The following is a 26,928-nucleotide window of genomic DNA, read 5'->3' as shown; positions in this document are numbered from 1 at the left end:
AGTAAAATCACCCGACCGCGGGTTTACAGTTTCAAGTCAAACTTTCATTATTATAATTCCATTCTAGTTTCAAAGTTATATTCTGAAATATATTTCACCCCAAATATGATTATATTCAGAATTCCATTTTATGTTTATATTCCTAATTCAGTTTTATCCTTATAATTCCAGCCCAAGTATATGATCATATTCCGAATTCAGTTTTATGATAATATTTCGAATTCAGTTTTATGATGACATTCCGAATTCAATTTTATGATTAGAGCTCCTCCGTGGCTAAGCGGTTAGCGTACGCGCCTTTGGCGTAGGAGGCCCGGGTTCGATTCCCGGCGGGAGCTCATGTGGTTCGGATTCCACGTTAATCAGTAGGTCCACGTCTCATATAGCCTCGCTGCTGAACGGGACGTTAAACTCAAAAAATTAATCAAATCAATTTTATGATTACATTCCGAATTCAGTTTTATGATTACATTCCGAATTCAGTTTTATGTTACATTCTGAATTCAGTTTTATGATTACGATTTCAATCTAAGTGGATGATGACATTCCAAATTCAGTGTTATACCCGGATAATAATATCTATAAGTGTGCCGCGAGAATCCAAGTAACACCCGTAGTGTGCCGCAAGTTGAAAAAGGTTGGGAAACGCTGCTTTAGGCTATGGCAGATGGATGATTAAGGCAAGTGAATGATCATAGAAGAATTTGTGGAATGAGAAGGTGCGAGGAAATAGAAGTACCCCAAGAAAACCCACGCACATGATGTTCCACTACAAACGCCGGGAATCGAACCAGAGGTCCCAGGCACTAGAGGTAAGTGCTCTGCCACTGAGGCACCATGCCCTCCCCGTAAAGCATTGGAATTTGAACGCATTGCATTGGTTCAGATTCTGCCTTAAGCTGAAGACGCACGTCCCATATAGTCTTGCTCCTGAAAAGCAACGCTAATTTCAGTAAACAAAAACATTTTATTCTCAAAATTAATTTCGAGAAATTATAACAAAACACCAAGGTTGCGGGAGAAACAGGATTTGATCTCTAAATCTCCGCAGATTTATTATGCTGGTACATCATCTTTAACTCATTATTGTTTCGTAACATTTGCTAAATGGAGAAAGTTATCACGTCTTGAAAGAGGCAAACACATCTCTACATTTTATTATTATTATTATTATTATAGTTAATTATTGAAAGAAAAATGGACATAAAAAATTTTACATTCCGGAAAATATTCTTGAAATTCCCCACAACAAAACAGGATATTGGAAATAAAATCAAGACCCCTCTCTTTTGAAAAAAAAAAAAAAGAATACAGAGCAATTCAGTTGAGTTCACATGGTGTCAATGCCCGGTGCGTTCATGGTTCCGAGAAATTTAAAAAAATCATCGCAGTGTGTGAATACGTCGCTGTACGTAATTTTAATGTGTTGTAAAGTATACAGAAGAATTTATTTATTTTGTTTAAAAAGGAAAACACAAACGTAGGAGAACATTTGAAACTGGTGTTTTAAACAAAGGACCGAGTCAAGGTTGGTTCCAACCACTTCAAAACTTCCAAACATGTCTTTTTTATTTTTATTTTTAATTCTTTTATTATTAGCTTTTTTTTTCGTACTCATGAACTGGAACAGGCGAGCTTTCCCCACAGATTTCTCTCTTCTTGACCCACATCGCTTTCTCTAGTGGCACTGACCTTATGTGTGTGTGCGAGTGTGAGTGTGTGTGTGTGTGTGTCTGACAGTGAGTATAGAGACAGGCAAGTATGGCGCATGCGCACTCAATGACTGCTGCGTTGACTCAACCAATGTTTAGTTTACTGTGGCGCAGTGTTGCTAATTATAGAATGATCAGGATTAGATTTGGCAGTTCTCAAACAACGATGCGCGAACTTTTAGAACAGTAGCGAGACTAAAACACACTTTATGTCATAAGGTGATAAAAAAAGTACCCTGATCTTACAGCTCTCAGTTTCTCTTTGCAGCCGGGAGGCCCGGTTTCGAACGTGAAGGCTGGTTATCCTAAGGATATTCAGGATTTTCCCTCACTTCTACCATGCAAAAATCTTTAAATATGGATGCCGCCTTGAAGTTTCGCTTCCTTTTTCAGCTCCGAAGCTATATAAGACGTGGGTCTTATATAGAATCTGAACCACTGTAATGCATTGAAATTTCTGAATTCTTCCACCGAGAATCGAACCTGTGATCCCGTGCACAAAAGGGTCGTTCGGCAGCAAATAAACCGGCTGGGAGAGCAGTTATTAATTGTGGTAGACATAAATAATTCCATGGAAATGGGCCTCACAAGCTGTAGTAGGGTGTTCTTGAAAGTAAATTGTAGACCGAACCCTTAATTCAGCTAAATCTCTGTTTTACATTGCTCAGTCAACACAGAATATGTATGGGCGATATTATTATACCTCTGTTATCCCACCTCTCCAATTATGCAGTGAGGGGGCACGGTGGTTCAGTGGCGGAGCACATATCTGGTACGTGGGGTTCCTAGTTCGATCCCCGGCCAAGTGCCCTTGGATTTTCTCGGGTACCCTCGTTTCCTTCCACATTCTCACCCCACCAATTCTTCCATCATCATTCACTTGCCTTAATCATCGTCTCCCTAAGCCAAACGGGCATAATCGTGGGATGTTAAACTCAAAGATTTTATTTAATTTTTTTTCAATAATACAGTGTAAAATTCTGTATTACAATTTAGTTAAATATTAGTAATTAATTAGCAGTGACTTCTGTCTTTAGCGTCTTTGCGTAATACATAGATTATGAAGGACAGAACGTAGTATAAACATGGGCTCTGAACCAGGACCGGGGGTTAAATACAGTGCATATGCCGGATAGACAGACCATCATGCAAAATTAAGCCTTACAGTATGGTCAGTTCCCCACCAAACTGCTGTGCTTACCCTCCGAGAGAGCTAGATTATAGGGCCACGACTCCGATTCCAACAGGAGGGCAGTTGGTAATTTAATTTAATATTTTGGATCGTAACCAAAAGAGGTCGCCAGTTACTTTACATTCCTATTAAAAGAGAAAGAAGAAAGAAAAAAGTAAAAAAATGTAGCTGCACCAGAAATGGAAGCCAGAACCACATACGGCGACCATTGGGCTAAGATGAACACAATTTAGCATGGACCGGTAGAGTAGTTCTCTAATCCATGGGGGACCACATACTGAGAGGGTGGTTCTTTCATGATGGCCTGTTCTCCCGCCACAAGTATTCAAGCCCTGGTCATAGTTAATAGTATGACCTGTTGTTTGTAGCCGTGATGTTGCATAAGATTTCAAAACACACACACACATATACACACAAAATAAAACCCAAAATTAAACTACATCAAGAGCAGCAGCTTACTAAACGGATGGCGTTCTCATCTGTGAGTAAAGAGATCCGGGTTCGAGTACAGTTAATTTGGATCCCGCACTAAGAGAACCCATCATAGTGAAATTAAAATACCGCTAATTTTATAGTAATTATGTGATATCTTCAAATAGATAAAAAAAAAAATAATCGAAATGTGGAACAAGAGCGCCCTAGACAATATTATTCTACATGATCTGCTTTCGATTTCCAGCCATTTAGAAAATCGGCATTTATTTTCGCGTTTCTAAATGGCTGCAAATGGAAACTTACTAGGTGACTCGTGATAACGGTACCTCATGCAAAATAATATTGTCTAGTGAGTTCGTGTTACATTTTAATTTAAAATCTGTTTACGCACTTCATTAGCAACAATTAGAAATATCTAATGTTTCACAAGTTTTCCAATAAAGAATAAAAAGCAACATTTAGTATGTAAACTTTCAAAAATATCAAAATATCTCAAAAGTCCCCTGACATAGGGTAACTGTTATTATCAGAGCAACAGAATGTAAGAGGAGAAACAGTCTCCAAATATGACGTTTTCAATCTAAAGTGAAGGATTTTGTTTTTTTTAATCAGACGATCTGTTTGGGCTGTACACTCTTTATGGGCCCAATGTTAAATGCAAATGCAACGTTGCCATTTACCTGGATCCACAACATAAAGTGAAAGGGTCATGTTTGAATTGGGGGGGGGGCGTGAAAGACAGTAACACAACTCACTTGTGGGTCCAGATAAATGGCAACGTTGCATTTTCATTTAGCATTGGGCTCATAAAGAGTGTACAGCCCAAATGGCTTGTCCGATAAAAAAAAAATCCTTCACTTTAGATTAAAAACGTCGTATTTGGAGACGGTTTCCTCGGTTACATTTTGTTGTAACTCTGATAATAACACAGTTATCCTGTCAGGGGACTTTTGAGACACATTGTATAAATAATACTTCGATTATTTTTGTCATTCAAAAACTGAGGAGGCCTAAGGCCCCGGCCCCAGGCTAGATCCACCACTAGAGATGTCAATGAACTGGGAACAAATAAATGAAAATAAAACGAGAGATAAAATAAATTTTGATTGAAATTAGCAACACTGCGTAGGTGTACGGTTCGCACGGCTGCTGGTTTGGTTGTTTGATCGTAGAGCATCATTTCTCTTTTCTCACTCACGGATCTGTTGTTTGGAACATCCTTTTTCAGAGATCATTCATCAGAGAGATCATAGTGTGAGATAAGCGACCACAGGAGAAAGAGAAGAGGAGAAAATACTTTCCCTGATTTCCAGCGTGTTTGGCGACCGATATTTCTCTCTTTCTCTCTCTCTCTCTCTCTCTCTGTCCAATCTCCACACGAAAAGAAAAATGATTATACAGCCTGGTTGGTTTATTCTCTCTCATTCTCTTGAAAAAAAATCAGAGCTAGGGAAGTAATTTCGTTCTGTGAGCGAGATTAATATAGATTGTTCTTTCTTGTTTCTTCTATATGTTTGTGTTATATTTGTCATTTTCTTTGATTGTAACCTAAAAACTAGCAAAATTAAGAGGTATCGAACTCCGATCTAGAAAACTAGAAGCAACGATGATGTCACGAGTTGTGCTGACTGCACACTGTTAAACCCAATCTGTATGGAGGGGAGGGAGGTTATAAACCCAGGAAGTTTAATTTGTGTTACTATTGATTGATTGATTTTGCGGTAGGTTATGAATTCATCAACGAGGTTATGAAAAAGGACATTTATTCACGTAGAATCCGATTAACGGCGAGGCATCGATCTGTTGCATTTAATGGGGGCACAAACCATCATGCAAGACAAGAGTACATCCAGGGAGATCTACCGGGCCCGTACCTCTTCCCCAAGTAAGTTTATGCTGGACAAAATCATATCCGTGGATTTTCTCGGTTCTCCCATTTCCTTCTACTTTTTCATTCTACCAATTCTTCCATTATCACTTGCCTTCATCATCGTCTCTCTTGACATAAAGGGCATAAACGTGGAATATTTAATTTAATTTATTTTTTAGTTGGTCCATCATGCATCCCAAACTCCATAGCATATTTTTAATGTAGCTATTAAAGGACTTCGCCGTCTCCCGCGTAGCGTAGTCGCTAACACTCTCGTTTTTAATGCAAGCGGTCCCGGTTTCGATTCTCGGTTGAAAAATGTGAAAGCTTTTTTCAGGCCAGCTATCCTGAGTTTTCTCATCCATACTAGACAAATGCCTAAATAGTACTTTACCTAATGGTTCCAGGCTACTTCCTTTTTTCCCAATTCCCCGGGCAATGTGAGTGCCGAAGGACGTCATCTCTTATACGTGACGAGCTAACATGGCCATAGATGCCGAAAGCCCAGAAATCTAATTCCTAATCCTAATCCTAGTGATGGGCTAACATGGCCATAGATGCCGAAAGCCCAGAAATCTAATTCCTAATTCTAGTGATGGGCTAACATGGCCATAGATGCCAAAAGCCCAGAAATCTAATTCCTAATCCTAATCCTAGTGATGGGCTAACATGGCCATAGACGCCGAAAGCCCAGAAATCTAATCCCTAATCCTAATCCTAGTGATGGGTTAACATGGCCATAGATGCCGAAAGTCCAGAAATCTAATTCCTAATTCTAATGCTAGTGATGGGCTAGCATGGCAATAGACGCCGAAAGTCCAGAAATCTAATTCCTAATCCTAATCCTAGTGATGGGCTAACATGGCCATAGACGCCGAAAGCCCAGAAATCTAATTCCTAATCCTAATCCTAGTGATGGGTTAACATGGCCATAGATGCTGAAAGCCCAGAAATTAATACCTAATCAAGGACTTCGTAGTAACATCACGTGAAGAAGGCAGCGCACGTAACGACATATATTAGCGTGACGCACTGAGACGTTTTTGTTTATTATTAGGAATTCCCATTGTGTCCCTTATTTTTCTATAAGGAACGTTACAAATCTCTTAGGCGGAGTTGTATATAACATTCCAAGATAGCGTTTCTCATAAATTTACACGTTTTTGTATTACAAACAGCATTGAATTTGTTAATAACTATTTCCTCTTGTAAGTCCATGCAGTTGCATAGAAAGTGCTTGAGGAACTTCCTCTTTGAGAAAATACGAAACAATATTATGGCGAGTGACAAGCACACATCACAAAATGGCGGAACTAATATTTGACTTTTAATTCTGTGACTCCGCTACGCTTGTCGTTTCTTCAATTGGGCACTTGGCTATTGTTTTTCGTAGGCACTTCATTTCCTCATTTTTGTGTACTACAGAATATTATTATTATTATTAATATACACAATGCTCAATTCCTGATCATATTATTATAATTACACTTTCGCATTAATAGAGACCTCTCGTGATAGAAATCGAATGGTGAAAGACAAATGAGAAACGAAATGCGCGCATAATGGGATAATATGGCAGCAATGTGATAAAGATGGGAAGAGAGAGGTGACATCATTCCATGGCTAAGTCTTTGATCATCACCTCACGTTGGACGTTAAAAGTAAGTCTTATTAACCAGCCAAAGTTGTTAGGAAGCAAACTTCACCATTTTTTTCTTTTTTTGTTTTACTTTCTTCAGACTGTTTTTTGTCGCGTAAATGGCACTTTCACTTTTTCCTGCTCAAGATGCTAACGTGTTAAAAATGAAATGAAGAAGAAAATAGCTGGGGAAAATCCGTCCTTAGTCACTGCGAAAAATAGATAATCATGTCAGTGGAGATGGAGGTGGAAAAGAGACACACCATATTATTATTATTATTATTATTATTATTATTATTATTATTATTATTATTATTATTATTATTATTATTATTATTATTATTATTATTATTATTGCGCTCTTGTGTAGGTAAATAACACAAATGGTTCCACATACGCCTGACCGAAACTAGATTTACATGACGAAAATTAATATCGGTAATAAATCGAAACAATCGACATAGCAAAAATATCATATGCCGACATATAATATTATAAAAAATATTGAATATATCAAAATATCGAAAAACATTGAAATATTTAGTATCTAATGTTTAAAAAATTGAAATATGTTACTTCGTCTACAAAAAAAAAAAAAAAAAAAAAGTATTGAATATCGACCTCTTCCTGCTGGTCTTGGATTCGATTCCCGGTAGGACATCAGTAAAAGAATCGAACGCATTATGGTGGTTCTTTTTCCACCGTAAACTGGACGTCCACGTCTCGTATAGCCTCGATGCTGAACTTTAACAAAGAAACATTGAATATCGAATATCAAAAAAAAAAAAAAAATAGTGAAAGAGTTGAGTTGAGTTGATTTTGAGTTTAACGTCCCGTTCAGCAGCGAGGCTATATGAGACGTGGACCTACTGATTAACGTGGAATCCGAACCACATGAGCTCCCGCCGGGAATCGAACCCGGGACTCCCACGCCAAAGGCGTGTACGCTAACCGCTTAGCCACGGAGGAGCTCAAAATAGTGAAAGAATATCGAAAATCAAGGTACTGAAATATTTAATAGGAAAAAATATTGAGCATCAAAATATGAAAAATATTATCAAATTCATTTTCATCCCGTATTCTTCACACCCCTTCTTTAAGTTTTCTAACATTTTATTGGTTTCGTTTTCAGATTCCGCAACAAGCGCCATATTTTCTGTAAACCGTATACACCTAATTATTCCACCCCTTCTGCCTCTTGCCAAAATACCATCTTCAGTATATAGGCTCTATTTTCACTCTCTCGTCTAAATAGATATTAAATAATGTTAACGAGAGAGAACATCCTTATTGAGCTCCCCTTCCAATTGCATTCTCTTCTTTGTCATTTCTTTCCCTATTTTAGTACTTATTTGTTACATAAATGTAACAACAGCAGCGTAAAAATATATTCTTAAGATTATTTTGAGTTTCGTGTTTTCATAGACATTTTTATTTTCGTACTTTTTGTCAAACTTCCTTGAATTGACTTGATTTTGAGTTTTACGTCCCTTTCAGTAGTGAAACTATATGAGATGAGAGCTACTGAAATCCGAACCACATGAGCTCCCGCCGGGAATCGAACCCGAGTCTCCCACGCCAAAAGCGTGTACGCTAAGCGCTTAGCCACGAAAGAGCTCTTGTCAACTTCCTACATAGGGGTTACACACACATATAGACCCAATAACTGTAAACAATACGAAAATTACTAATAGGGGTCGCTGGCGAGAGAATGTGAAAAAAAAGGAAGATCGTGAATTAAAATAGGTTGAGAAAAACTTCCAAAGTATAATAACTTTAGCACAATTTGTACGGTAATTCTATGAAATATTTTCATCTTGTGTATGTTGTCCAATAGCCGTCGTGCAAGTGACTTATTTCTAAATCTTACAAATGCAGAAAATATTCATTGTTTCATGATTAGGAATGGAAGTTAGTCGAACACATGTTTCCTTTTTAGTTTCAGTCTTACCCAAGGAATTGATGGCTTCGAAGCTTTTAGGCATAGGGTGATATTTTAAATATTTTTATTTGGTGTTAATAGTGTTAATTTTTTTTAACAGCTCAGGTAAAAAGATAATGAAACAGAGACAACAAAATAAATTAGGGAAAGGGCATGAAAAGGTTAGGGTAACTAGGTACCTCGTGACGCTTCACTGAACCGGAAGTGGAATGCACCGTGACCTCTTCACGTGGCCATGTTCTACTTTCGCTCCCAAAACCCTCTCCCTCAGTTACGGTTAACCCGTTAGCAGAAATCGACAATTGTACAAACATTATTTTTGTATTAGACCTTTTGTTTCATCTCGCCAACAATCAGCCACATCTCTGTTAGAAGTGCTGTTGTTCACTCTTCTGCAACAATGCGACACTGTGCGACATCAATACGACATGATAACAGTGATTTCCACGGACACAAAGGACAGTTACTGATCCATGTCTAGATGGTGTTTTAAAGTTACTTTTCGGACACCGAGAATCTATGAGACTTAGACCTACAGCTTAATATGCGATTCGAACGGTCAAGCTTCCACTTTCATTAGCGCGCGCCGTCTGCGTGGGTTTTCTAGGGGTTTTCTCCCACTTTTTTTTGAGAAAGGGCTTAGAAGAATATGGAATGAAAATAAATGTTAGAAAGATAAAGGCCATGGTGATTGGAACGAAGAGGTCAGTGCAGTGACGTATGTACGATTTTGTTTCGGGAGGGGCTTTGCTAATTTTCGGTGGTGGCTTTGCCTGAAAATGTGAAAATTCTGCAAGATATTTTATATACTTGACTATAGTAAGTAAGATTTCGGGGGGGGGGGCAGGCTTAAGCCCGGAAGCCCCCCTAAATACACCACTGGGTCAGTGTTAAATATAGAAGTAGGAGGGGAGAAAATAGAACAGGTGACTAGTTCTCGATACTTAGATAATATTATTAGTAATTATATGAAATGTGAACGTGAAATAAAAGCAAGGATAGAAATGGCTAAAGAAGCCTTTAGGAGAAAGAAAATACTATTTTGTGGGACCTTGAATAAAGAGTTGAGAAGACTCATAAAAATATTTCGTGTGGACTACTGTATTGTATGGGTCAGAAACATGGACTGGAAGCTTTCGAAATGTGGGTGTGGAGAAGAATGGATAGAATTAGCTGGGCCGAGCAGAAAACGAATGAGAGGGTGTTAGAAATGGTGGGGGAAAGAAGAATTTTAGATATCATTAAGAAGAGGAAGAGAAACGGTTGGGACATTGTCTATGAAGGAACTGTATTATGAGGGACGTGCTAGAGGGTATGGTGGCAGGAAAGAGAGGGAGGGGGCGAAGGAGACTAGTATTAATGGACGATGTCAAAACAGAAACATTGAACGTAAAGACGAAGAGGTTAGCGGAAGACCGTGGAACATGGAAGCTTCTCAGTTGCAGTAAGGGACCTGCCAATAATGGCAGAATACCTGTGACAATGATTTCATTCATTCTCATCATCACTGTCTCCTTTAGCTTAGCCAGCTTATTCGTTTGACGTAAAACTTATAAGATTTCATTTCATAAAGGAAGAGGCGTTGCATTTAACTGCAAAGGTGCAAAAGATCGCTGGGAAATCGTATAAAACATCCTGATGCATTTTTAATGCTTGTTACGTCCTTGGATGTATAAGTGATATATAATTATACGTTTTATTTTACTATGGTATTTTAGTTTAATTATAGACTTATTTAAAATTCTACTTATTATGTATGCATCCGTCTCAAGGCCTAGATGTCGGGTGATGTGCACGAAAGAAACGCTTGTAATAAAATATCTGAACATTAACACTAAAAATTATATTTCTTAAATTATGGAAGAAATAGATGTACTTGTGTGGTCGATCATGTTAAAGAAAAGCTGTGTTTCTCTTTGCCAACCTCAGTATTCACATATCCGTACTTCTTCTACGTATTAACATATGTAACTTTACACTTCACTACTCGTTCTCATGTTTGGTTAGTGTTATACACTTGGCTGAAATGAATACGATATTAGGAAATGATCTTTGGTTGAAATGGGCACAATATTAGAAAATGATCTTTGGTTGAAGTGGGTACGATATTAGAAAATGGTCTTCGGTTAAAGATTTACCTTCGGTTAAAATGGGTACGATATTGGAAAATGGTCTTTGGTTAAAGATTTACCTTTGGTTAAAATGGGTACGATATTAGAAAATGGTCTTTGGTTAAAGATTTACCTTTGGTTAAAATGGGTACGATATTAGAAAATGGTCTTTGGTTAAAGATTTACCTTTGGTTGAAATGGATACAATATTAGAAAATGACCTTTGGTTAAAGATTTACCTTTGATTGAAATGGGTACCATTATTATAAAACAATGTTTACTTGGCTCAAATCAGTACGATATTTAAAATTATAGTCGGTGTAATATGTACTGTTGGCTGAAATGAATACGATACTAGACAATCATGTGGTATTGACCAAATGAATTTTTGTAGAAAGTGAAATTTGTTTCTTTCTTTATTAAAAAAAGGAAAAGAAAAGAAAGCTACCTGAAAAATTAATTTGTTTTTTCTTGCTTGCATGGTTTCTTTCACCTCTTTCCCTTTCAGTAGCATGGTCTCTGACGCAAGGAAAAAAGATGCTGAGATGCTACTACCGTGTAAATGTAATCTCTCATTTTTATATGTATATTTTTTTATATATATGAAAGTTTTATACTGTATGTATATTTCCTCCTAATGCCGAAATGTACAGTTGATATTCTACACCCAACAAAATAAGAACATCCTAAACAAAATTTCGTGATTAGATACTATATCAATGTTAAATATTTGAATCAATTTTTACTGTACATTCATTTATTAAAATTTTCGATATTCAGTTTGGAAAATTTGTGGCTCAAATAGGAAGCATCGGTTTATCTAATTCTCGTTTCGCCTAACCAATTATCTCCTAGTTATGACGCATAAATGATAAGATAATGTGTCTGCCATTTTAGGCAAAATAAGGATTCTTGTTGTATGCATAAAATGGCAGACAACAACAAAAAAAAAACTCTTAAGAAAACTGGAGAAAACTTAAGAATATATATATATATATATATATATATATATATATATATATATATATATATATATATATATATACACGGGAAGGAGTCAAAAAGTTCACGGAATTTCGTTGTAACTATTTATTACCACAATATAGGTTTTTTTCTTGTCCACTATTTTAGGGGAAATGAGGATTAGGCAAAACAGATATTCTTATTTCGCCTAAAATGGCGGACACAAATCTTATAATTGGTTAGGGCCAAACGGTAGAAGATCAATATGAAGAAGTCCTGCTCTAAATACAAGTTCCGTGTGCGTGTAGTAGGGATGCGCACGAGACGAGTCGAGACAGGATTTTCCTGACAAAATTCGAGTCGAGACACGGCTCTTCCAATAGTGAAATATACATTTTTCGAGTCGAGACATCACTTTTACAGTACATTTTCGAGACGAGACAGCCACAAATCTTGTCTCATGCCCATCCCTAGTGTGTAGTGATTGATTAGTGTACTGTCTTTTTTTTTAGTTTAACATCCCACGATTATGCCCTTTGGGCTAAAGGAAACGGATAAGTAATGAAATTGAATGGTTGTAAAATTAAATTTTTGTGCTCTCTCACTGGGAATCGAACCCGGAACGACGTACATCACAGGCACACGCGCTTGCCATAGACCAGCAAGAGTGACTGTATCGAGTTGTAGCACTGTTGTTGAAGATATTGTTGACCATGTGAGGATGTTTAGTATTATATTCAGACACTATACATTAGTTGTTCTTCCATGCTTTATACTTCATTTGCACGTTGTAGCGTATAGTCATCAGAAAATGACGTTGTAAGTCTCCATATAACAACATTACATTTTTTTTACAGGTAATACTTCATTGCCGACATACCCTTCGACTCATTGTCATTTGTTTTTTATTTTGTAGGTGTGGATAAGAAATATGTGTGGCGTCCGCGGCTATTGCACTGCCTTCGTCGAAGCGTTTGATAAACACTGGAACCTGGCTTTGAGCGATGTTGAGGAGTGCTTCCAACGCAAAAAGAAGAAGAAAGTACCCGTTGCTTTGGGTAAGTGGGCCACATCGGCAATAAAGACCTCTGCCCGGTTTATTATGGTAGGATTCCGATCCTTAGACACGAAGGTTTTTTCTTGTACATGTGTAAATTTATAGGTATTTGCCAAAGCCCACGCTGAGCCGGTATGAATCTTCCTTTCTCTCAGCATCCGTCACGGTCCAGCAAGGAAAAGGAACTTCGTCTCCACCTTCTTCCAGAGTTCCACTAAAGGTAAACATTTCATTAAGCATCTCCGTTAGGTTTATGGAATGAAATAGTGATATCACTTCTCCACGGTATGATAATTGCAATATTATTTTCTGTACAACACACTCTGTGACGATTATATTTGAAGCAAATATGGGGATATGTTACGTTCTGGAATAAGCATTATGGTGAGAATATAGTACGTTTCCAAAACATGAATGGAATAAAAATAATGAAAAAGAAGCAATTTTGTCAGTTCTTAAAATTTCCAATAGATAAATGGAAAATAAAAATGAAATGAAATCTCTAAGTTTTACGTTCCACGCTTATGTCGGCTAGGCTAAAGGAACGATGATGATTAGAAATGAATGAAATGGTTGAATGAAGAAAGTGTGTGTGGGGGGGAATGGAAGAACCCCGAGAAAACACACTCACGGTGTTTGTCCACCACGAAGTTCACTTGGCGCGAGCTGAGATCGAACCAAGGACCCCATGCACCAGAGGTTAACACTCTACAACTGAGCCACCGCGGCCCTATGCTATACAGGGATAACTATTAAATAATAAGCATTAATTAAGAAGAAAGATAAAACCACTCATGTTCCTTAATCAATGTTAACACCAAATTCACCGTAGTAATTCAAAATATAGTACTAGCACCAATTGATTTTAAGTAGTGTTGCTCACGAGATTCTCGTTCGAAAACGAGAATGGTAATGTTTCTTGGCTCATATCGAACTTAAAATGTTTTGATCATCTCATTTTCTCACCTCGTGGTAACGCTAATTTTAAGACTTAAAAAGTGCCTTAACAATAGGGTAGCGAATACAAGATAATAAAATTACCGGGAAGATAAAATGTTACCCCATTTTTATTCACTAATGGATTCTCAACCCAAATACATCGAATTTGGTTGGATTGATTGCCATCTTCAGTTACATTCAGTATGTTAGTATAAACCTTTCTTAACGTTGATTACGATTACATATTGTGTTGGGACGCTATTTACACGCGCTGTAATTCGATCTTAAATTCGCGAAAACCACTCGACAATCTTTTCCCAGCACGTATCCAATTCCTTAGAATCAAGTGATCAAAGTATCTTCGAACAACAACGGCCAGTATTACCACAAGGTCATGAAAATGTTTCCATCAGATCAGGGCTTAAAATTCACTAGAATACCTTATGGTGAACATCATTGTTCGCTAATCACTATATTGAAATTTATTTCCGTTAATCGTATTTCCTTACGTAAGCCTTTATCTCAAAATACGTAAAGCAAATTAAATATTACAATTAGTGTATGGTGAGTTATGGTGCTCAGACCAGAAGATAGGAGTTCTGAAATCGAAAGTCATTACCGGGTATATTAGGTTTAGAAGTTAGATTTCTGGGCTTTCGGCATCGGGCCATGTTTGCCCGTCACGTATATGAAAGATGACGTCCCTCGTCGAGCACACTATGCGAGGAAAAGGAAGGAAGCGGCCTGGGACATATATGTTAGGTACCATCCCGACATTTGCCTGATGTGAGTGGGGAAAACCTCACTCGACATGGTTGGGCTGAAAAAGCTTTCACACTATTTTGCCCGAGTATTACAATTTGTATTAGTCTCTGTATTGGTATTATGGGAAATCTAAACCTCACTCGTTTTCTGTTTGTGTTTTATGTTTTCCTTTACGTATTTTGTTAAATTTACAACAGCCGTAGCATTCCCCACTGGTCTGGGTGGCTAGCATGTACGCCTTTGTGGCATGGTCCCGGAATTGATTCGGAGTGGGCAAACATTAAACACATTAAGATGGATTGCCACGTTAGAAGAACTTGTAGCTGTCATTAAAAAAAAATCTTGAAACCCAACCATATTTCACCATGTACACAGTCTTGAAAGGGTCATAAAACATTTTTTTTTTCCATCTTGCAAGGAGTTGAACAGTGTGCAACATTCTGGGACATCTTGCTTGCTACCTGCTATCGCCCTCCCGCCGACATAAAGGAAAAACCAGATTCACTGCTTCCGAAACAACGGATTCTTTTGGACAGGGAGGGGAAGTGCGCCAAAATACAGGAGGAGGTTCACTGTCTGTCCACTAGAGTGCAGTGTTGAATGTGTGAAGACACCTTTCTTGCTTTCAAGAAGTTGTAACATCTATAATAATAATAATAATAATAATAATAATAATAATAATAATAAATAGAAGTAAATAAGAATATCTGTTCTCATGGGAAAAATACATTTCATTTTGGACATAAATGGCTGAATTTGGATTTAATCGACATCGGAAGTGTCACTGTTCGTCTCAGTGACCCCGAAAACTATGCATTCGACGCTAATATCGGTTATTTTCGATCATTTTTAAGTATCTCCTCCCTCCCCCGCCTCTAAGTTGCACCGTCAAAGTGAAATGATAGAAACGAATCCAAGTCCGAACCTGATCTATGTTGAAAATTTGATCGAGATCGGTCAGGTGTTTATTTCAAGAGTTATTAAGTCATAAACGTAGTCAATTTTATTGTTATAATATAGAAAACCAAAAACCACCAGAGTTAATGGGAAAAGCACTAAGTTTGCAACCCTGACAAATGCCTTAATAAGCAGTGACAGGCATTAGCTTGTTTTCTAGATTTTTGAAACACCCTGTAGTTGAATAGGACGTATTTTTTTTCTGATCAAGTACTCGATTTTGTGATTTCGTATTTTGCTGAATAGAGGCAGTATTTTTACAGTGTATGTATATTGTCCATCTTGAGTAGTAGCAGATACTGCAAGAAAAATATGTGTGTCCCCATACTGTTGTTATTGCATAAGACAAGACAACGTTGATGACGTTTCCGATGCATTCACAGACAAATCGCTTCCGTTCTCAATGATCTCAAAGTGCAATCAGTGTTAGCAGAAACAAGAGGAGGGGGAAGGGAACTGGGAAGAAGAGCGACGACATAAGTGGAAAATTATTTTCCTTTTTCTGTCGTCTCTTTATTATTTTTATTATTATTACTATTAATGGTTATTCCCTAGCAGAGGCTTCGAGATTTGTCTCCAAGATTGCTTACTCTCACGGAGGACGACAACTTTCACTTTTATTCCCCTTTTCTACCCCTCCCCCTTTTACTTCCACCGTTCCGGGTTCGAATCTAAACACTGCCACAAAATGATCGGATTACGCTTCCTGGTTCAGTGAACTCTTCATCTCTCTCTCTCTCTCTCTCTCCTTCTTTTGAATATCTTCAACTATTATCTCAGTTTTCTTGATCTAATACAGATTAGGGAAGCGAGAAGACAGGTGGTTTAGTTAGCAATCAAGTTTATCTATTGTAATACTAATCGATTTATCTATCAGATCTATTACTATCAAATCTGTGAGGCGTTCGTCTCCAAATCACTAGACACAATACATAGAGTCCCATTGAAGAGCATGAGCGTATTTAATTGTGCTTGAAGTTTCGGTGTTCGTGTCCTTGTTGGATTGCATTACATAGAATATAATATAAAGCTGATTGAAAAAAAAAAAACAAGAAAAAGGAAAGAATCCCTTTTGGGCCGAACTTCCCGTTCTTCCCTACATCTTCTTAAAAACCGGTAGCGTTCTTGTTTTGTAAACAGGAGATCAGGGGTTCGAATCTGGTGATCGAACTTCTTGACTGAAGTTTTCCATCAGTTTTATCAGACGAATGTCAGAATGGTATCGTTTAATATACTCCGTGGCCGATTTCTTTTTCCATTATTCTTAATATTATTCATTGTCAGTGATTTCAGGTGAAATTCACTGTGTCCGGAAGTTTTTTTTATATAAATAAAAAAAAATAATTCCGTTCGACGTTTAAAGTGGACTCCAGTTCTTTGAATTACTGCTGGATAGTAATTTCATTTACTATTTATTTCGCCACCAGTTACATTTTAAATAAACAAGTGTTATTCTTTTTGTGGCCAGCGACCTCTCGAATTGGTTTGTGAACAGCTTTCCACTCTTCAGTATCCCGAGCCAGATTTTTTATTTTATTTACATATACTTTTTCTTCCCTACATCTTCTCTTATTGTTTAACACAGCTTTCCACTCTTCCCTATGCTGAGCCAAACTTCATTTCCATTTCCCTATATCTATTATTGGTTGACGCAGCTTTCCGATCTTCCTTATCCTTTTCATTTCCATACACTTTTCCTTCCCTATATTTTCTATTATTATTTGATATGGCTTTTCACTCTTCCCTATACTGAGTCAGATTTCATTTCCTTGTACTTTTTCTTCCACACATCTTGTAATATTTATCTTTATTTAGTCCCTACATTTCGACTCCGGCCTTCCCCTAGGTACTGTTCCTTCTGCCATTCCCTCCATAGATAACAAGGTGATTCCTCCATATATCATAATATGCCCAGCCATCTTCTTTTCTTCTTCAAGCATTTTCCATTATCTGTTTTCCTTCTCGAGTCCATGCCTCCTATCCATACATATTCTTTCATTAACATTTTCTTCAATTCTAATGCCGATATTTCTGGTCAAAAGCTTTTATTTTTCTTAATGCCTTCTTCGATTGAGCTGTTCTGGATTTTATATCTTGTTTGCACCTATTACTGATTATTATTAAAACTCCTTAGAAAAATTTGAGGAAGGGCTGTGAAGAATATGGGATGCAAAAGCCATGGTGATTGGAACGAAGGGGTCGGTGCTAAATATAGAAGCAGGAGAGAAGAAAATAAAACTTGTGACTAGTTTTCGATATCTAGGTAGTATTATTAGTGATGATATGAAGTGTAAACGTAAAATAAAAGTAAGAATAGGAATGCCGAAACTAATCCTCAGGAGAAAGAAAATACTATTTTGTGGGACCTTGAATAAAGAGTTGAAAAAAAGACTCATAAAGTGGTTCGTGTGGAGTATTGTGCTGTATAGGTCAGCAACATTGACATTACGCAAAAGCGATTAAAAGCGACTAAAAAACTTTTGAAATGTGGGTATGGAGAAGACTGGAGAGAATTAGCTGGGTTGAGCGGAAAAGGAATGAGAGGGTTTTAAATATGGTGGGGAAGAAAAAAGCAATTTTAAATATTATTAAGAGAAGAAAGAGAAACTGGTTGGGACATTGGCTAAAAAGGGACGCCTTAGAGAGTATGGTGGTAGGAAAGAGAGGGAAAGGGCCAAGGAGACTACAATTAATGGAAGATATCAAAACAGAAAAATCGTACGTATAAACGAAGAGGTTAACGGAAGACGGTGGAGCACAGAAGCTTCTCAGTTCCCTGCCAATAATGGCAGAATACCTATGATGATGATGATGATTTTAGTCCCTAAATCATAGAACTGATGCACTTGTTCCACCTGGTGATCTTGTACAGTTTAAAAAAGAATCTGAATCACTATGGTTTGTTCGATGCTATCCTGGCGGAAGACAAAGTCGGGACCTTGTGGACCTAAAACATACGTGCTAACAATGGACTACCAATCAGGGTTAAATTAGTAGGTTACCTAAAACCGAACGGAATTCAAGCTGAATTATATTTGGATTTCGTAGTGTTAGACCAAAATGTTTATAACTGATGTTTTCTAAACTGCATCATCATCATCATTATTATTATTATTATTATTATTATTATTATTATTATTATTATTATTATTATTATTATTATTATTATTATTATTATTATTATTATTATTAAAGTTAAAATTTTGGATGCGGTGATATCCGGAAATGCATATATATGAACTATAATGTATACACATGGGTTTTCTTTTACTTCCTACAGTGTTTGGACGTCCTTACTGAAACTCGAACATGCAACACTTTGTCCTGGAACTATATACGAACGTATGTATGTTCTGATGCATGATGTCGTCTTAGCTGCATGCAAGGACAGACACCATGGTGCAGATGCCTTTCCTGAAAAGTACATATTAAAAAAAAAAAAAAAAACTTCCGGTACTGTGAGGCGTATGTACCATAAGTTTTTTGAAGGCCATAGGTTACTTATTAACCCTGGTGCATCTGTTATATCCTTCAAAAACATCCACTACATGAGTTTCAAGAAATAGTAATTTTGTTTCGACTGCAGTTTTTCAGTGCATTAAGGCAGTACATGTTAAGTCTTTGCTTAAGCTTCTCTTCCTGAATCGTTATAGCAATTAGAAGTTTCTTTAATTGCAGTGCTGTAATTAACTTAGATAAATACTTTGTATAACTTTGTATCAATCCCTGGGAATTTTAGTGCATTTTTTTTAACCGTGTGCAACCGTGTGCGAGTTTTAATAGTAATACTGTGCATCGTAATGTAAACAACAAACCTGCATTTTAAGTTTACTGGATACGTTCATGCATGTTGAGTTATTTTTAATACGAGTACAAGGATAAACTCATCCAGACAGGCGGAAGTGGGTATTCATGTGAACTTGACGATGAGAAAGACTCATCAAGGGGAATCTCGAAAAATACAAACACCTTTTTTATTTCTATTATTATTATTATTATTGATAGCACTTTGCTTCCCCATAAACACCACCTTTTACAAATACGCTTAGATCTATGTGTCGGGTGGGGAAAATTGCGTGCTATAGTGAAATTCAGAGCTATGTCGGCAGTACAGAAGGGCTACCCCTGCCAAATTGGTCTAAATGGAGTAGCCAGACGAAGAGTGTTCTGGGAGAAGGCAGCAGTTCTCCAGTAGCCAAGTTGGCGGAAATCAAATGATTGGTACGGCAACTTGGACATTAGTCCCACGCGTGATTAGAATGACTTTAACGGCTGGAATATTGTAGGGTGGAAGACAATGGAAAACCACCACTCTATTTTTCCCTACAGTGGGCTTTCGTAGGTCAAAATATAGTTACGGAGGTAAAATATCTCCCCATTCAGATCTCCTGGAGGAGGGTGACTTCGGGAGGACTATTGGACGAGAGTGTGGAGAAGAATGGAGATATTTCGTTGGGTCGAGCGGAAAACGAATGAGAAGGTGTTAGAAATTGTGGGGGGGGGGGGCGAAAGAACAATATTAAATATTATTATGAAGAGTAAGAGAAGCTGATTGGGACATTGGCTAAGAAGGAACTGTATCATCAGGGACGTGCTATAGGGTATGGTGGCAGGAAAGAGAGGAAGAGGGTGAAGGAGACTACAGTTAATGGATGATATCAAAATAGAGAAATCGTACGTGAAGACGAAGAGGTTACCGGAAGACCGTGGAGCACGGAAGCTTCTTGCGGCAAATGACCTGCCAATAATGGCGGAATACCTATGATGGTGATGATGATGATAGCGCTTTAATACAGATAGGTAGGTTATTCTTGCAATACTTAAAGAGTTCTTGCTCATGAATCAAAAGTTAACCAGATTCGCCCATCCCAACCGAGATTTTCCCGGGGGTTTTCTATTTCACAATGTAAATTCTAGACTTGTATGCATGCCTCTTAGTCGACTTCTTCTTGTCATCCCATTATGGCTTTACATGAGACGAGACGAGCCAACTTTTTTTAATGGGGTGTTAAAATAAGATAAAAGTTGTTTTACATCCAACGGGTACGCCTTGACGTCTAGAGGATACGGTTGGTTGAAAATGGTGAATGATTATGAAAAGTTTGCGGAATGAAGATGTGGGAGGAAATAGGAGAATACCAACCACATTATGTTGTCCTCCTTAAATTCGCGTGGCCGGGGATGGAGCCAGGAACAAGGAACCTGTCACACCAGAGGTCAGCACTCTATCACTGAACCAGCGTAAAGAACACAAACTTACAGGAATTTTTGAAGATAGGAAATTAATTCTTTGTCTTTCGGAAAACTTTTGAAATGATTGTTGTAAGTTTTGTCTCTCTTGGCTAAAGGGTTAACGTACGCTCCTTTGTCGTGGCAGACCCGGGTCGGGAGCCCATCTTGTTCGGATCCCACATTAAGCTGTAAGTCCACGTCTCATATAGCCTCGCTGCTGAAAGGATGCTAAACTCAAAATCACACCAGGTTGTAGGTTAATATATAAGTTTAATCTGGGAGCAAGTGGGTAATTTCCTGCTCTTTTTTCTTTTGTTTTCAGAAATACGTGAATTAAATTACTTTTACGAAATAACTCACTCCATGGCCTATGAAACCCGGAGGTTCAATGCCGCGTTCATACAGTTCTTCATTGACTTCTGTCATTAGCCAACTGGATCCAGTTTATACTTTATATTCCTATTTCTGTGAGATCCATCTTAATAGTGTCCTCCCATCTGCGTCCAGGTCTTCCTAACGGTCATTTTCCGAAACTTCCGGTCCAGTTAAAACTTTGAAAGCATTCCTATTTTCTTCCATTCTGGCTACATGACATTCCTACCTGAGCTTCCTAGACTTGATGATTCTAACAATGTTTGGTAAACCATATAAATTATGTAGTTCGTCGTTGTGAAGATTCCGCCATTCCCCATTCCCGTTCCTCTTGGGTCCGATTAATCGTCTCAGGATCTTGTTCTCAAATACTTTTAGTCTATGTTCTTCCCTCAGAGTAAGCTACCATGATTAGCAATCATAGAAAACACAACAGGCATGATTATTGTTTTATATATTTTAAGCTTCAAATTCCTCGCCAGAATTCACGACGACAAGAGATTTTGAACTGAATAATAACCCGAATTCCCTGCTTTCAGCCGAATTTAATTTCTTTGTGGATATGATTTTGGTCTGGTAATATTGATCCTAGATACTTGAAAGTGTACATTTGTCGAAAGTATTATTTGATTTTTGATGCATCTATAATTTGCAGTATTATGATCCCGATGAATTTCCATGCATTTAGTTTTCTCTGCATTTACTTGTAAACTCATGTTCCTGCAAACGTTTAATAAGACCTCTGCATTTCTTTCTATTGTTCTCCTATCATCTCCTATTATATTTACACCATCAGCATGTAGGATATAACCTGGTGAAATACCATTCAGCTCTAGGCCCTGGTTGTATTTTCCTTATAACGTACTCCGGAACAAAGTTGAATAATAATGGCTTTTACGAACTAGCGGAGTTTAGGGAATCGAAACCGGGGCCATACTTATGAAATTTTTCACTTGTTGACTGCCTAGCTAACTATTTAAGTACATGCTCATCAGCAAGCACTTGGGCTCTTAAGAAGCCTCATCACTGTTAAATTAAAATGCCGCTAATTTTACAGTAATTATGTGATATCTTCAAATAGATAAAAGATAATCGAAAAGTGGAACAAGACCTCCCTAGACAATATTATTTTGCATGAGATACCGTTATCATGACTCATTTATCTGCTTTCGATTTCCACCCATATTGAAAATCGGCTTTTTTTTTTCGTGTTTCTAAATAACTGCAAACCGAAAGCTACTAGGTGACTCGTGATAACGGTACCTCATGCAAAATAACATCGTCTAGGAAGGTCTTGATCCACTTTTCGATCATCGTTTATCTATTTGAAGATATCATATAATTAATGTAAAATTAGCGGTACTTTAATTTCGAGCCGGGGGTCGTTTTCGTTATCTTGTCATTCACCTCTTCTGGATGGTGATTTGTTGAGTCAGCAACTGGACCAGATTCGGATCCCACGCTAATAATATGTACTTTCATTCATAACCTCGCTGTTTCATAAGATTCCGAAACAGAAATGCTCAAACTTCAGGTTAACCGCGCGCTGTTTTTAACTTTTGTGTGTGTGTGTGTGTGTTGTCTTTTCATTTGTTTTCAATCATACAGAAAGACCGATTAAGATTTAATTGAAATTAATTAAAATCCTCTGTCCAATTGTGTGTCTCTATCCATTTCCATCCATTGATACAAAGACGAAAGATGCATAGTTACAGCCTTGCGTCAGAGTTACTTGTTATTCATCTCACCCGGAAGCTGTTTGAATTAACGTCAGGGTCGAATCAACGTAATGGAGCAACAATTGCGAAAGGTCCTGGCTTCCGTATCCGATAGAGCTCTTTTATTCTGGTTTTTACTCTCCGCTGGAATAAGAAGAAACAACGTTTCGTGCCGTAGCTTGTTCTTAACGGGTCAAACTCAAGTTGTTGCGTGTTTCTGGCTTTGTAACCGATTTTATACAAGCCTTTTGCTATTGATTTTATTTTTTTTTTTAACTTCAGGCTTGCTGACAACTAAATGGATATGTTTTTCTTTAGTTTAATGTCGCACGGTTATGCCGTTAAGATATAGCATAATGCAAAATAATTGATCGATTCATTTGTATTTGCGTTCTTTGTCAACAGGACGAAACCTACAATTAAGAAGGGGGTTTTGAACCCGGGATCAGCGGTAAGCGCGCTAACCATCAGGGAAGAGAAATATGCAGAGGATTAACAATGAAAGAATTGATGAAACAAGAATATAAAAGAACTCCGACAGAACCCCAGTGGCGGATCTAGAAGGTATAAACGGGGGGCAGCCAGACCCCAGACTATGATACGTATTTTCTATATCATGAGTTTACTATAAACTTATTATAAATATATTAAATAATAGCTTAAATTATTTTTATCACTCTAAAAACTGGGAAGCTCTAGAATCCCTGGCCCAGGATAGATCCGCCACCACAGAACTCTCGGATGTTGTCGACCAAGAACTGTGTTGCTCAAGAGATGAGAAATAAGGATTTCTCGTGTCATCTCGATTCTCGGTTAGCTTTTGTTGCCTTATCTCGAAATTTTTCTCGACTAGTTTTGTAATTTATGCTCTGATTTTTTTCTTAATTTCATCAAGAATAGGGATGCGCACGAGACGGAGTTTTCCTGAAAAAATTCGAATCGAGACACAGGTCTTCCAATAGATAAATGTACATTTTTCGAGTCGAGACGTCACATTTACAGCACATTTTTGAGACGAGACAGCCTCAAATCTTGTCTCGTGCGCATCCCTAATCAAGAAGTTACCAGAATCTTTCCGAGCTGCACGAAGAGTGAGATATAACAACATTTAAACTATCTTTATTATTGGAGTATATCGTATTACATGTTTAAATGCTAATAAATGCTCCTCATTATTTTCGTACAATCAATTTAACCATTTATAATTTTTATACTATGAATCGTGTAACAGTAAAACATTGTTTGAGATCTAATACTTTGGCAACACTACCAGAAACCTACTTGATCTGGAATCGAATCAGAGACCCATCGCACCACAGGTGAACAACGATACTGAACCACCGTCTCTACCCCGCCCTCAACAAATCATCTGAAAGGTTTCGAAACAAAGGATACTCATATAGTTACACACATTTCCCTATTGTTTCACGTGTCGTACTCGATTCCTGGAACATGAACCCCTCGGGAATCGACTCCAGGACTACGAGTACAAAAGGCCCTTTAATTTTCCAGCTACACGTAAGCACATTTGTTAATAAGAGTTTCTTCGTGGTTATGTGTGCCACGAGTGCGAGAGGTCCAGGTTTGATTCCCAATGAGAACTTATAATTCGGATCCAATGTTAGATGTGCCTCTCCTTCTAGTCATTGGAAATGTTTCATTTACTTCATACATATTGTGTGACTGTTCTTCTACTGTTTCAAACACCGTATACACAATTTCTGAAATATTCTCAATAATATTCAGTTAGCATTACGTAATAAATGTACCTAGACCTCCCCGTTAGACATGAGAAGTGGTGTCTAACGCGCGCACGCCTTTGGTGCCTGGGGCTGCGGGTTTGATTCCCAGTGAAGAAATTTAAAATTTGAACATACTACGATGATCTTAATTACACCTTAAACCAGTGGTTCTCAACCTTTTTTGACTGTCGACTCAGTTTACGTTCAGGATATCGTGACACACTTCTTTGATATTTTTATTGTAAATGATATTATTATTATTATGAAACCAGTTAGTTTTTATAACGATTCTATATAGCACTGAGCATTATTACTCCTGCTAGAAGTGTTGACTGATGCAGTCTGTCTCGATTTTAACTAATTATCATTAAATTGTTCATGATTTTTACATTCTAAAATTTCGCGATACACCTTAGGGGACTACGTGATACACCAGTGTGTCGCGACACATCACTTGAGAACCACTGATTTAAACTATAGACCCCACGTCTCATGTAGCCTAAACGGTGAAAAGGAACGGTATATTCCAATCCAAGCAAATAACCAAATAATAAATGTTTCGAAGCCATCTACGTATTCTTGGAGACCAATTTAATGATGTCAGTATACTCATAATAATTATTTAGTACTTATAAATAAACAGAATATTGTAGGAATTTGCAGCCAATTCTCAAATGAAGCAGGGACCTCTCTTTCTAGGGAACTGCACGTAAAATTGTCCAATTAGCAATTAAATGAAGACTCGATACTTTTTTTTTTTGTAATTAAAAATTTGTTTAAGGCCGTCGAGGATCTTTACCATTTTGGTTTGGTTTGTAGTTTAATTTCCTTCTTCAACATCGAGACCGTATGAGACATGGATCTACAGATTATCACAGGATCCAGTTAGGGTTGCCCACGAAACGAGACGAGACAGCTCCTTTAATAGAAGTACACTTAAATCCGTGACTTCATTGACACGCATTATCCTGAAATGTTATACAACCTGGCTGAAGGGAAGTGTAATGCTGGTTGTAGAAAGACAAGGGGTACAATGAGAACTTAAACGGTAAACGTTTTAGTGGATCACGCGAATTCCAAATAGTAAACAGTTACGCTAACACATGGCGTTGCGTGCGATATATGTCTGCCTGACGCTAATATACGTCTTTACCTGTGGAGTTGTTTTGTATAACGAAATCTTTGAATAATTGAAAAATATGGAATAAAGTTTGTGGGTGGTTAGAATTATGGGCAAACTAAAAAATTAACAAATTTGTTTAAATATAAAAATTAGACTTCTAATTAAGCATGATTTTAACGTTTAGTGTACAGCGAGCCTAAGGTTCGGGCGCAACAAATAACTTAAATTAACCTGAAGAAGAAATAAGTAAAATCAGACTGTTAGTAAAATTCACATTTATTTCAAAGGGAAAAGAATGTTCTCGATATAAACCAATGCGCTTAAAATCCAAGATGGCACAAGTAGCTACCACTCTTAATCTACGTTGGTCTCTCCAGCTTCAACAGCTGCCTGACAACTCACACAAAAAAAAGAGAGAATTGCAAAAATTGTTTTGCCCTTCAATATGTCCAAAGTGATAACGAAACGAACTTTAGAAACACCCTGTACGAAAGTTAACCTTGTTGATAGCATTCTTTTTATGCTTGTCAATGAAACAAGTGTAGCTTCGGTTGGTTAGTGCAAAGGAATCCTTGAGCCATCAAGGCAACGCCACTCCAATGTCCAAGAGCACATACGTGGGCCGGGTGACTAACAATTAACTTACGAACTATCCGCTTTTGTGTTGCAATATGCTAACTACCACACCAGCTGGATTTTCATTTCTTCTCTCTCTCTTTTTTCTTTTCTTTCTTTTTAATGTGAATATTTTTACTATATTCAAGCAGGTACCAGCCTTTCCTTTTCCCTGTACTTTGTATACACGTTGTATTACTGAAGCGAATGTTAACAGGCCTCGGGTCTTTTTTTTAAGGGGCTGCAGTTGCTCAGTTATAGAAGACTCACATCTGGTGTGTGAAGCCCCTGGTTTGATTCCCGGTGACAGAGACTTAAAATTTGAATGCATGGCAGTGTCTCTGATTCCAGCTGGCCCTACAGCTCCATCTCTCATACAGCTTTGGTTGTGAAAGGGGTGCTAACTTCCAGCCCAACCAATCAAGCAAGTAAATAAATGGTTCGAAGCCATTTAAATGTATTTTTCAAGATCAGTTTATCAAGACCCAACTCTCGTCAAATGAAGTGTGTGGTGGACAGAAACCGTGTCAGCGGGTTTTTTCGG

At 37.6% G+C, this 26,928-nt stretch overlaps 2 protein-coding genes across 9 annotated transcripts in view; one reads left to right on the top strand and one right to left on the bottom strand.

Moving 5' to 3' along the window:
* The window catches only part of Eip74EF (Ecdysone-induced protein E74), an 876,410-nt gene that overhangs the window by 604,250 nt on the left and 245,232 nt on the right, over positions 1-26,928 (bottom strand). The window lies entirely within an intron of this gene.
* The window catches only part of Lsm11 (U6 snRNA-associated Sm-like protein LSm11), a 91,726-nt gene that overhangs the window by 59,297 nt on the left and 5,501 nt on the right, over positions 1-26,928 (top strand). The window contains exon 4 of the mRNA XM_081752848.1: positions 12,781-12,922. Coding sequence (XP_081608974.1) covers positions 12,781-12,922 — 142 coding nt within the window. The remainder of the gene's footprint in view (positions 1-12,780; positions 12,923-26,928) is intronic.

This window comes from Thermobia domestica, chromosome 3 (genome assembly GCF_964235325.1).
Source record: "Thermobia domestica chromosome 3, izTheDome1.hap1.1, whole genome shotgun sequence".
Taxonomy (NCBI): domain Eukaryota; kingdom Metazoa; phylum Arthropoda; class Insecta; order Zygentoma; family Lepismatidae; genus Thermobia; species Thermobia domestica.
Note: the sequence above shows the minus strand (reverse complement) of the source record. Positions and strands in the feature narration are given on the sequence as shown.